Consider the following 12,894-nt stretch of genomic DNA (forward strand, 5'->3'; position numbering starts at 1 on the left):
CTAGCGCATATTATATTAATTTTATATCACATAAAATCTATTATATAATTTGGTTTTTTCAATATTTTTTATCAATATAGTAGATAATATGTTAAATAAACATATGGTAAAGTTTTATTCAAAATTTTCGTATTTTGATACTAATTTTTATTAATTTTGTCTAATTTTTGTCGAAATTTAAAAATCTTTAAAATTTTCATCAAAATTTTTTTGAAACTCCAAATTTTATTCCTTGTTTTTGTTTTTGGCCGAAGAAAACTAATGAAACGTTTAACTTGTACTGATAACACACATTAACATCAGAGATTCCGACACGCGAGATTCAACGCAATTACGAGTATGCCCCTGCTCCCTTCCTCTTCTTCTCTGTAAAGCTCTCTGGCTTTGCTCCCCTGGAAGCCCCAAGACCTTGGTGCCTAGTGTCCACGATCGGGAACTGAAAATCTCATCCCCAAATATGGAGTTCGAATAACCTAAAGAGAGGGCAGAGCTTCGACTTTCAGAAATGGTGGCGTTCGCCAATTAAGCAAGCCGTACGACCGGTTCTTTCTCGTACCTTCTTTATCACTTGTAGATTCTAATTTGAACCTTTTATATTTTTTTTCAGTATTTGATTTTCAATTTGAAACGTTGGATTATTTGCTATGATTTTGATTTGGTCTGATGCAACAGTAATCGTTACTTTCATCACTATAAAGTGATTCACGATCATATGCATGATGGACTTGTAGTGAAGCAATTTATAAAAAGTTTAAATTTGGGGTAGAATGATAAATGGGATTTCTTTTGGGTTGTCGATAGACTGTGTATTCGCAGACTCCACAATATGGGCATCATCACAGTAGATGGGATGTAAAGGCTAATGTATGTCAGGTTCTTCTTTTTCAATTATTGGGTTTTATAGTTTTATGTTAATTCATTGATTAAGTTTCTGAATTAGTAGATGGGTATGGAAAATTAGGGTGTATTTGGCTTAATTCTCATTCTCCCCTTTTTTGTTTTTTTGTTTTTTGTTTTTTCTCTGAATATGGGTGAATATCTGGTAGAATGTCGGGGATATGAGAGATTTGTAGAAAATATCTGCGATATTGGGGATGCGGGTAAAGATTTTGCTTCACCCCTTTTTGATATCGCGTAGTCCAGAAACAGATATTTCGGTCGACATTTCAAAATTTGTAAGAAATGTATGACTTCAGTTTAGGGTTTAAGGGGGTGAAGCAAAATCTTCACCCGTATGCTTTTGTTGATTCTACTGGAAACACCGATACGGGTCGATATTTGTAAGAAATGTATGACTTCAGTTCAATCTATCTTTTGGCACTTTTAAGGATGGATAGTTTGCAACGCATAGAATGTTTAATTCAAAAGCTACACATACACACTCAGGCACAAACGTACTTGTTCATACATGTGCTTCTTGTAGAAGGAAAGTTTATAATTGCTATTTTCCTTTCTATTGTTTTTTTTTTTTTTGATAAGAAACAAACTTTCATTAAACAAAAACAAACAGAACAAACAAACGAAGCAGTGAACAAGATGTCCACTAGCCTACTAGCAGCTACTAAAATAAAGAAAGGATGAGATAAAACACACAAAGCACACTACCAAACAACATAAACAAACCCACACAACCCCAAAACCACCCTATCCAACTGCAGCTTTCCAATCCAACAAAATTAAAGAAACTGAAAGATATCTGAAAGCTGGAGAAACTGAGGACCATAACGGCGCCCAAAATCTCACTTTGTCCCAGGAACACTCCACATTATCTCCCTTAAAATCTTCAAAGATTCTTCTATTTCTCTCCCACCAAATTACCCACACCACCGCCATCACACCACAAGACCACAGGACCTTTGCCTTCTTACCCCTCCTCCCAAACACAACATCTTTTTCACACAACAACGCGGATACTGACTGAGGATTATCCCAGATGATACCAGCAGCTTCAAACAAATAACCCCATAAGCCCAAAGCAAAGGGACAATACAGAAACAGATGGTTCCCAGATTCAGCTTCCTTTCTACAAAGAGCACACCAATGAGGAGACAAACTGGTACGGGGCTTCTCTTTTGAAGCATATCACATCACACGTATTTAACTTCCCCTGAGCAATAATCCATGCCAGAACACGGACTTTAGGAGGGGCCTGCGACTTCCAAATGAATTTTGCAGGCTCGAAAACAGCTGAAAATCCCTTTTCACATAAATGCTTAAAAAAAGATTTGCAAGAGAAGGACCCAGAAGCCTCCAACTTCCATCTTCTTTTATCTAGACATCCATCAACCACTTGGGCATTCTCCAAAACTACCAAAAGAGCAGCAAAATCCTCACCCTTTCTTTCACGAAGATTTCTTCTAAATCCAAGATTCCAACCTACTCCTGAAGAATTAATAACCACCAAATTAGCCACCATACAGTTTAGATTCAAAGCCAGCCTACTCAAGTGAACAAACATGGAACATAAATTTTCCTTTCTATTGTTAACTTCTCATTTTTGAATGAATGTCGATTATTGTGACATTAAGAGAGCTTTAGCATCTTTGTAATTTTTTTTTCTGTATTGCATATTTAGTAGATTGGTAGCCTAATTTTATTGCTGCTTTTTCTTTGTTCTTAAATGCAGTTACGAACTTACGGCAACAGTGTTACTGTACCTTACTCAATACTTGATTCTGATTTTTTATCCATTAAAAGGATCATAATGGATTTGTCCTTGGGTGATAAAGGACCTGCTATACTGCAGCTGCACAAATGGGGCCCCTCTCAGGCCCAACTAAACCTTTCAGAATTTCGTGAAGCTTTTATTTCTCCTACAAGACAGTTATTATTATTGCTTTCATATCAGTGTGAAGCTTTGTTGATTCCTTTGATTACAGGTGAATTTTCTTACCTTGTTTGCCTTCCCTTACTTGTGTTTGGTCCCTTTTCAGACACGCATAAAGCATGTGTTATAGTTGAATTTTCTTACCTTTATGTTGCTGCCATGATTGTGTTTAATTTGTCTTTGTTGTTTGTGCTTTCAGGGGATTCTACAGCTAGTAATAATTTGGAAATTAATTTGGATGAGATTCTTCAGAGTCCAGGTTCATCTGCTTTCAGCCCACGAGCATTGACAGCGCCTGGTAGGTCAGATTCAAGTATGGACAATATGCCATGCACCTCTGGATCAGTAGTAGATTTTGATAACGATTTCACTTTTGGAAGGGAAATTTCAAGATCTAAATGCTACCCTTTTGTTGGTGATGTTAACTCTCTGGCTTGGGGTGTCTGTGAAGATACTTATAATCAGCACAAGGATGCTTTATTTAGGGAACTTTTGTTTGTATCTGGCAAGCAAGGGGTGATGGTCCATGCTTTTGTTGAATCTACTGGAAACACCGCAATTGCCAGAACTGCACTGGAAAGTGGGTATGGGCAAGGAAGGTGGGTGGAATGGGGGCCTTCTGCCTCTTTAGTTGAAAATATGGAGGTGGAGGAACCTACCAGCATGGGTTGTGAAGCCACTGGAAATGTCAATATAAACAGAGCCAACGGAAACAGTGAAAGTCCACATAACATTTGTATAATGGATGGGAATGATGAGGTGCCAAAAAGTGTTGCTTCTAAGAGATGGTTGAAATCTTTTTTGACTGAAGTGGAAAATGTTGAATATAATGGTAACATATTGACCAGGTTCCCAGAAAAGTCACTGTTTCCCTGCTCTGCAAAGGTTGTTTCATTTAGCTTATTTAATAGCAATTTACCAATTCTGGACTTCCTTTCTAACAGCAATACCATATCAAATAAGGAAACAGTTCCTGAGTCAGAGAGTGATAAACCAATAAACTTACATTCGACTTCATCTGGTCCACATTTCAAGTCTGAGATTTTGTCCAATATTTTTGGTGTTGGAATGAATAGTTTATACAAATGCTCCAGAGTGTTCTCAAGCAATTCACATTACTTTATTGGATTCGTTTTCACACAGGTTGATCCTGTACTTGTCAATACTAGCGATGAAAGTGAAAGAATCAAGAACAAAAGTGTACTTCTTGTTGCTAGGTTAGACAGCTGGGGAATTCAGTGGGTTTCCTCAGTGAAGCTTGATGAAAGTCCTAATATTGGGTCAGCGGTACAATGGACAGACTTCCACTTTTCTGATAACCTTCTTGTTTGTCTTAATGCTTCTGGCTTAATTGTTTTCTATGCAGCAATGTCTGGTGAGTATGTTGCACATTTAGATATTTTACAGACTTTAGGAATAAACCCTCAGTTGGATTTTCAGAAGCAAGAAACATCGTCTATAGGTTCTGATAAACATATTATTCAAGGCGATGGAGTTCAGTACAAACCAGTTTTGCAACGTGGTGATTATTCTGGTAGGAGAGTGTTTAATAGGTTGATTGCTGCTTCACATACTTCCCTTATAGCTGCTGTTGATGATTACGGTGTAATATATGTGATTTCTGCTGGGGACTATATACCAGACAAGTATTATACAAATGAGAAATTACTTCCTCATATTCAGCATCTAGGACTTGGTATGTTGGCTGGTTGGGAGGTTGGTGGTTCTGATATAGGCCACCAAAGGGTATATTCTGGTTCACGGAATTCTATTATTCCATCTATGATGAATGGAAGACCTTTCCTGGATGATTGTGGAAGTAATGTGCTCCAGAGAAACAAAGAATTGTACCTTCAACGAGAAGGGACGGGATACAGCTCATGTTTAAGTGGTTTTGCTGCTTCTTCAAAAGTAACTGATCAGAAGTTTCATGACTCTGAAAAGAAGTCACACCTTATGCGCAAGATCTTTCTTCCCACTTATAGATTTAGTGAGGATGATTCTATCTGTTTTTCTCCATTAGGAATTACTCGGCTTATTAAGAACCACAATTTGAAGGATTTGAGGGGTTCTCAAATTGTTCACCTAAATCTGCAGGCTGAGTCAGTAGTTCGTGATGACAACTTTTTGAATACTGGGTGTGAAATGTTTTATGGGCAAGGTAAGGAAGAATCTTTTATCCGAGAGGCAGTGGGTTGCACTTTCCAGGGATGTTTTTATTTGGTGACAGAAGGAGGTCTTTCAGTGGTGCTTCCATCTGTATCAGTTTCATCAAATTTTCTTCCTGTTGAAGTTATTGGAAGTCGTCAGTTGTGTATCAATTCAGGTATTGGATATCAAGTGAAGGACATAATGGAAATGAAAGAATGTAAACAGCCTTGGTCACCCTGGAACCTTGAAATTTTGGACAGAGTCCTTCTGTATGAAAGTGCTGAAGAGGCAGATCGCTTATGTTTGGAAAATGGTGAGAATTTTGTGTTCTAAGTAACTTTAGCTTGGCATTAAATAGTATATTTTTTGATGAATTAAATAGTATATACTTCATATCAATGCATAGTACAAGAAAATTTGTTTATTTAACCTCATATCCTCAATAATTTGGTGTCCAAAATTCCTTGCTGGATCTGCATTTCATGTTATACTTTAATTCTGTTGGTCTGGCAAGCTGATGAAATGGTTAATTGACAATTAGTTACTTCTTATGCTTTTTTTTTTCCTCATCATGTTCAAACTATCAGTATATCTGGAGGGTATTTTCCTCATCAAGTTCAAACTATTAGTATATCTGGAGGGTATTACTCCCAGTAATTTACATATATAACTAGGTGAATACATAAGCAACTTTGGTATGCTAGGCTCATAAACTTGACCACTGGTCATCCTGTCTCTGCAACATGTTGTTTCTTTTGTTTTTGTTTTTTTTTGACAATATCCAATAATTAATATATAATCCAATAATTAATATATATATATATATATATAAAGAACAACTCAGTTTAGTGAAACTTTTGAAATTCCTTTAAATAGTCCTCATTAAAAATGAGTTTAAACAAAAAAATCTAATATATTGAAGGGTAAAATAGTAAAATAAATGTGTTAAAACTAAATATAAAAATAAAACAAAAAGAAGCCACATTCTACATTAACCTGCAGAGAGAGAAAAAGGGGGGGGGGGGGGGGGGAGGGATGAACTACCAATTAACACATGTAAGCTTGCGGTTCTATCTGTTTACTCCTAGGATCAGCCCACTTTTTCTAGCCTAATAAAGGTTGATAAATCACTTCTTAAGAATTTTATTCATTTTTGACTAAATGATATTAATAATTTTAGTCATAGTCATTTGTGACTAAAATTATCAATATCATTTCACGTAACTTTAAAAAAAAAGAAAGAAGATTCATGTGTAGCAAAATTGAGAGTTCTCTGCACATAAGAAAAGCCTCTAGACATGTGCGGAAGTGCATGTCAAGAGGCTAGTTGCCCTTAAAAGAAAGGGGAGAATAGAATCACTATACTATGATTTATCGACACGTATTGTTCTTTTAACACATAGGTTGCCTGTTGGGCATGCAAGTTTTTGATTTCTAGAAATTGTATCTTGTTGACTTGTGTTTCCATTTTGTGTGTTTGCAGAAGAACGAAAGAGCTTTATAATGAAATTAGTGATTATATTATGATCATATGAAAGAGCTTGGTAAAACTGCTCTTGCTGATATATGTATATATATACAGAAAATTACAGTTTTGTCCTTATTACATTTTTTCTTTGGACTGAAACTTTATGGGTTTTTTTTTTTTTTTTTTTTTTTTTTTTTTTTTTTTTTTTTTTTTTCTAAATAAAGCCCTTTGACCACAGCCATGTCAAAGAAATATGTCATAATTTTTTTTATTTTTTGAGGGTATAGGGTACGAGTTTATCCCGTATCCTCCTAGGATGTAGAATGAGGTTTATGGAGGTTGTCTGCCCAAAATCCTAGAGTTAAAACCTAATATAAAGCCAACAAACCAGTATCGAGGGCTCAAGGAAGAAGTAAAAATGCACTGCTGAACACTTGGCAATGGCCACCGCTCGGCTCCTGGTATGTGTGAACAAAAATAGAAGCTAATGGACCAATATTAAGTAACGTGAAATTGTTACAATATTATTGGAGTTTAGTTAGAATTCTAAGAGCCGTAAGGCTTTAGTCGGTATATGTAAAATTAAAGGACCTAAATGTATGTTATATATATATATATATATATATTTGTTCAAACGAAACAGAACTATTTACAATTCACGGACAAGGAGTCCACCTCAATACAACCACTAATAGCTACAAATACAACATAAAACCCAAATACGCAAAGAAACCCACAGCTAAACTTCTGAGAGAGCCAAATGAGGACCAGAAAGAAATCTGCAGCTCCCATCTGTAATCATGATTATACAGCTACTCTCCAATCTAAATAAATAGTAGAGAAAGATAATTCCTTGAATTTTCCAGCCACCAAAGCCCTAAGAAAAGACCTAAATCTTGTTCTCTCCCACAGTTCATCCACTCCCACCCCTTCATATTCTTCAAAGATCCTCTTATTTCGCTTCATCCAGATTACTCACATACAGCCAGTGTCAATAGCCCCAAAGAGCTCTTTGTTTCTTACGCTTTCCCAACAGGTCAAACAGCCCGCTTCATCCATTAGTAGGAAGTTGAATGACTTTGAGTTAGAGGAGCTGACTAAGATTTTAGGGATATTGGAATGATTTTGCTTGGCAACGTCAATATCAGATTAAAGGGTGTGGAGGCTAGAATCTGCAGAGGTTTTTCCTGTAAATCATATTTCAGGACCTTTGTGAGGATGTTTGTGCTCCAAATTTTACACCAGCTCCTGTAATTTAGAAAGCTAAAGTTCCTCATAAAGTCAAAGTTTTGGCTTGGGTTGCAGCACATGCAAAGCGGAACACGTGTGATTTGCTTCAGAAGAAAAGACCAGATGCATGTTTATCCCAAAATTGGTGTATTATTTGTCGAGAGGAATCACATATTCGTAGTTCAGTTGCTTCAAAGCTTTGGACAAACCTGTTCACAGAGGTGGAATTGGGCTGGGAAGCTCGAGAGGGATGTTATTCTTTTCTGAGTGTAAGGAATCATGGTTTGGTGGAGGAAAAAGAGCCAAGGTTCTGTGGAGATGCAGAGTATTGGCAGTATATGGTTATTTGGATGGAATGAACAGGGGACTCTTTGAGGATTTTAGTCGGGTGGAAGAATTGTGGGATAGGGTGATTTGTTGGTCATCCTTTTTGGAATCTGTTCAAATGTTCTTTGGGGAGTAAGTCTTTCATCAATTTTGTTGGATTGGAAAGCATCTGTTACTTAGGTGTTTGTAAGGTTGAGTTGGTTGTTTTGTTCTGTTGTGATTGTACTATAAGGTTGAATATGTGCAATAAAAGTTTTTTTTTTTCCTTCTAAATAAAAAAAGGGAAAAGAAAAAGTGGTATCACCCACCAAAAGAAAAATGGATAGCTAAGGATCAGGTTGGTAACTTTCTTCTATTTTTTCCTTTTTTCTTAAGTTACAGAGATAGAAAAGAAATATATGAGAGAAAGAAGGGAAGGGCAAGAGGTCGATAATCTGTGGGAGAGAATTCGGTTTTGGGCTTCTTTATGGGCATCAGTCACTCCAATATTTAGGGATTATTCATTTTCTGTAATCTTGTCTAATTGAGGGCTGTTGTGTATTAGGGATTAGGGAGATTATTTCCTAAACCGTTGTATGTTTGGATCTTTTATTCTCTTAAAACTTGTTGTCTTGGAGCTTGTAGGATAGTGGACATCTTGTCCACTGCATTGTATCATGTACTGCTCTATTTTATTTTAATGAAAGTCTGTTTCTTATCAAAAAAAAAAAAAAAAAAGAAGGGAAGGAGATAAAGGGTGAGAGAGGTTGGAAAGAAATGAGAGAGACAATCCATAAAGTTTGGATGCCATGTTGTATGGAATCCTATTTTTGTTAGCTGGCAATCAAGTTGTGTTTGGATTGTGACATTATGAATTGATGTCAAATATCAGAAACTAACCTGACTTGTTTAATTAAACTTATTATACAAACATGCATAGTAATAGTGCCGTGTTTGGGTTGATCCAAAAAGGAAACTCAACTATCAAAGGGTAGCTTTAGAATCACAATCACTCGAGACACGCAAGGCTTACGTTGTTCACTCAATTTGGGCCAATTCCATGGGGTATTTTGGTGTTCTTAGTGAATAAAAAGATTATAGCGTACAATAGGGAAGAGAGGCATAAGAGAGGTTCCTGTGTAAGGAGGTAGAGAACCCCTCTTATAATAGAGGAGAGGGCCCTCCCCTTTACAATTTTCCCATGTGACATAGCTAGGCCAACAACATGGCACAAATAGATACTAACCTGACTAATCTATTATGTGTACTAGTAGATTGTCATTTATTTACAGGTGTCAAGTTGGGCTATTTACAGACTCTTCGACTAATCTTCACAATTCTCTAGGCATCATTAAATACTTTGTTCTACACCAATGGTTCTTGTAATGGTGGTCATACAGGCTTCACTTTCTTCCATTGATTCATCCTTGGATTTTTTTTTTTCTCTAAGTTTCTTTATTACTTGCATATTTAACAAAATTTCATTGCTTTTCTTTTTCCTTTTTGTTTTAAACCTCTCTCCCAGTGCTATATCAGCAGGTGTATATAGAAAGCCTTGTTCTCTTTTCGAATCCTAATCCAATTGTTTACTAGTGATCTTTTTTGCATTGTCTATAATAGGCAGAAGCTATCATAGATGTTATTTTTATAGGATGTCCTGAAACCATGCAGCAAGCATAGAAAGACCAACGCACAAATAAGACGACATGGAAGATTTATTTTATTTGTTTGTGTTTTTATTTTGAAATTTGTTGGGTGCTGGAAGTTTTATAGTTGCTGCATCTTGAGGCATGTTGAAATAAATTCTGTGTCAATCACTGCAATGTCAGGGTGGGACCTGAAAATATCTCGAATGCGTCGGTTGCAATTGGCATTGGACTACCTGAAATTTGATGGGATAGAGAGGTAAGATTCAATACTTTTTGTTGCCACATTGTTGTTGCCTGGTTTGAAAATTGATATTCTACAGTGATTCTTGCAAATATTTTTGATCATGGTATTTGAATATGTATCTTTTTATGTAATTTTCTGCATTACCTGTGAAGGTAAGGCATGCGAAGGTTAGGAAACAGATAGGCCTAGTAGGATAATTTATGGGAAAATGTCTAGTATCATTCAAAATTAGGCAGGCACATGATTTAAACAATGGCAAACTGAATTTTGTAAGGGTCAATTAAACTTGCCCTGTAGTATGAGCAAAATTTCACTTTGGTCCATAATGTTTCAACTTGATCAATTTATACCCTAATGTTTGCACATTGACCCTTACAATGCATAGCACTTGGCCAATGTTGACCCTCTGTTTAATTTCTATGTTAAGTCTTACGGACTAGTGATCACATCCCCCCTACCCATGCCCCCCCATTTATGTAAACCCATAACCCAACATCATGTTAATTGTTATACCCTCCCACCTCTAACCACACATCTAAGCTCCCATAAAATTTTCATTGGACCTGGCCACCCACACCACCAATGGACATCAAGCAACTTCAAGCTCACACCACCAAACCTCAAGCTCTCCCCACAGTCCACACCACCAAACCTTGAAAAATCCAAGGTAAAAATCTTCTAATAATAACTTAATTTAATCAATTTGTGAATTTTATGCTTATTTCGATCATTTGGTGTGAATTTTTTGTTTTGTTTTGTGTGCGTGATTTGTCTGTTGGAGGGTTCTTGTCAAACGTTTAACTGATTTATTGTTTGTGTTTTTTTCGGTGGACCAGTAGTGAAGATGTTATTAACTCATGTTTTTTATTTCTCCAAATTCCATTCGGTAGTGTACCACCAAACATTTCAAGTTTGTTCAGTAGCTAGTTGCCGAACATTAATAAAATATTTGATACTAGTCTACCAAACAAAGCATGGAAAGCTTCATACAAACTCAAAAAGTGTCAACCCAATCCTCATTATAAGACCCCCAGAGGACGATTTGAACGCCAATTGGTCAGAATCTGATTCTTGGTTGTTTTCCTTTTGATAAAGTATCTGTTTCTCTAACAAAAAAAGAAAAGAAAAGTGCCAACCAATCTGCTTCAACAACGTAGATATATTGCACCTAATTGGGGTGTTGTTCCTCTGTTAATGTATGCTAGCTTGATGAAAAACATTGAAATTAATTTTTTCTCTCATTTCTTTATCACGAATGTATTCTCAGTCATCTTGGTGATTGAACAGATCATTAGAAATGCTTGTGGGTGTCAATTTGGCAGAAGAAGGTGTATTAAGATTGCTCTTTGCTGCTGTTTATCTGATGCTTCATAAAGTTGGCAATGATAATGAGGTTTCTGCTGCATCAAGGTAAAGTCCTTTACCAGTTTGCATTCAGTTTGGTGGATGTTCTGAGGAATGAGCATTATGTTTGTTACCATTTCTTATCCAAGTTACTAGGAATTTGCATTAGCTGTTCAAATAGACATTTAAGGGTAAATAATTTGGTATAAATCTTATATTCATTTAATTTTTTTATCACCGTTAAACAAATTGAAATCTATGGACAAATGATGCTATAATTAGAAGAATAAGTCATGCTTTGGATTCTTTGGCCACCTTGTGCATTTATTCTTTTTTCTTTTTGAATATATGATATGATTGGATAATAATTTGTGCTTTCCAAATAGGGCTATGGGGAGTGGAAGTACTCGTCTCGTATATGATCTTTATTTATTTTTAAGATTGTGAAACTTTGTTCATTCTTGTATTTCAGGCTTCTTGCATTGGCCACTTGCTTTGCGACCAAAATGATTCGTAAATATTGGTTGCTAGAACATAAGAAAGAATATGAATGTGGTAGGACTCAAATGCTTTCTCTTCCACCAGTTTTACCAGAGAAGGTACAAGATGAAATGGCAAATTCCAGAAGGCTTTGTGAAATGGCACACTTTTTGGAGATAATTCGAAATCTGCAATCTCGACTGGGCTCAAAATATAAGAGGCCAGGCCAAGAATTGGTATGCTGTGTCATTCTTCTACTCTTGATTCATCATTGTTTCCACATTTTTTTTAATATATATATATATATATACATATGTACATATATAGAATTTTATTCAGGTGCGTGCGAACGTCCGCACCTGATCAAGCCTGTACATATATATATATATATATAATAATATTTATTGTACAGTGGGATATCAGTCTGCGGGATCCCAATCTTCTCAAGCAGCCTTTGATAGTTCTGTTGATTTGTCGTTTAAATATTAGGGTTTAGGCTTTACCTCCTGGGTTTTAGGTTCATGTCCAAAACTCGATTGCTAAACCCTAATATCTAAATGACAATTGTATACCCCAAAATAGTAAACACTGTCGAGACTGGAATAAAAGATGTAAAAAAACAACAAGAAACACTGAAAAAATGAAGTGAATTGACAATCCCTTCATTGTAGAGACTCGTATATATATATATATATATATATATGTATACATATAAGATAGTGTTCTCTTGCAGACAGCTTATGTTCTCAAGCAACATAAGAAGCTTATTTTACCCGACTGTAAATCTCGACCACACATTTGGGCAACATAAACTTAATCCCTGGTCCAGATTCATTCTGACAAAAGAACTTTACCAAACCCCCTCCCCCCCCCAAACACCACACACACACACACACGAGTAGCTGCAGGAGCGGGATCCCGATTCGTTCAAGCAGATTGCGTTTATTTTGTGAAGTAGATTGAGCAGATTGTCCATCCGCTTTCTTTTTCCCCTTTTTTTATATTTTATTTTGTATTCCAGACGGAAAATTTGTCCACCTCAGATAAGAATAAACTAAAAACTAACTGCACAAACAGAACTATCGTACCATTACTGCCCCCTCCTCCCTTTTAATAGTGAAGATAAATCAAACTAAAGGGAATCTTTGCAAAATGTTTTGACAAAGAAGTTCACAAGGATGCCAAAAATCTACTC

General features: G+C 36.1%; 2 protein-coding genes across 6 annotated transcripts in view; one reads left to right on the forward strand and one right to left on the reverse strand.

The window, feature by feature from the left end:
• The first annotated feature begins 320 nt into the window (after window positions 1-320).
• Window positions 321-12,894, forward strand: part of LOC147283862 (spatacsin carboxy-terminus protein) — a 29,566-nt gene continuing 16,992 nt past the window's right edge. The window contains exons 1-6 of one of the 5 annotated variants that reach the window (XM_086243147.1): window positions 321-552; window positions 2,627-2,879; window positions 3,027-5,291; window positions 9,812-9,887; window positions 11,163-11,285; window positions 11,692-11,935. In XM_086243147.1, coding sequence (XP_086099273.1) covers window positions 2,705-2,879; window positions 3,027-5,291; window positions 9,812-9,887; window positions 11,163-11,285; window positions 11,692-11,935 — 2,883 coding nt within the window. In that variant the 5' untranslated portion in view covers window positions 321-552; window positions 2,627-2,704. The remainder of the gene's footprint in view (window positions 553-2,626; window positions 2,880-3,026; window positions 5,292-9,811; window positions 9,888-11,162; window positions 11,286-11,691; window positions 11,936-12,894) is intronic. The other 4 variants (XM_086243146.1, XM_086243145.1, XM_086243148.1 and 1 more) reach the window with 4 other exon arrangements.
• On the reverse strand, window positions 1,645-2,416 carry LOC147283863 (uncharacterized). Its single transcript, XM_086245604.1, has 2 exons — window positions 2,094-2,416; window positions 1,645-2,023 (listed from the first exon to the last, which is right to left on the reverse strand). The coding sequence occupies exons 1-2, from the start codon at window positions 2,414-2,416 to the stop codon at window positions 1,645-1,647; spliced, it is 702 nt and encodes a 233-aa protein (XP_086101730.1).

Source organism: Dryas octopetala, chromosome 5 (genome assembly GCF_963921425.1).
Source record: "Dryas octopetala chromosome 5, drDryOcto1.1, whole genome shotgun sequence".
In the NCBI taxonomy this organism is placed as follows: domain Eukaryota; kingdom Viridiplantae; phylum Streptophyta; class Magnoliopsida; order Rosales; family Rosaceae; genus Dryas; species Dryas octopetala.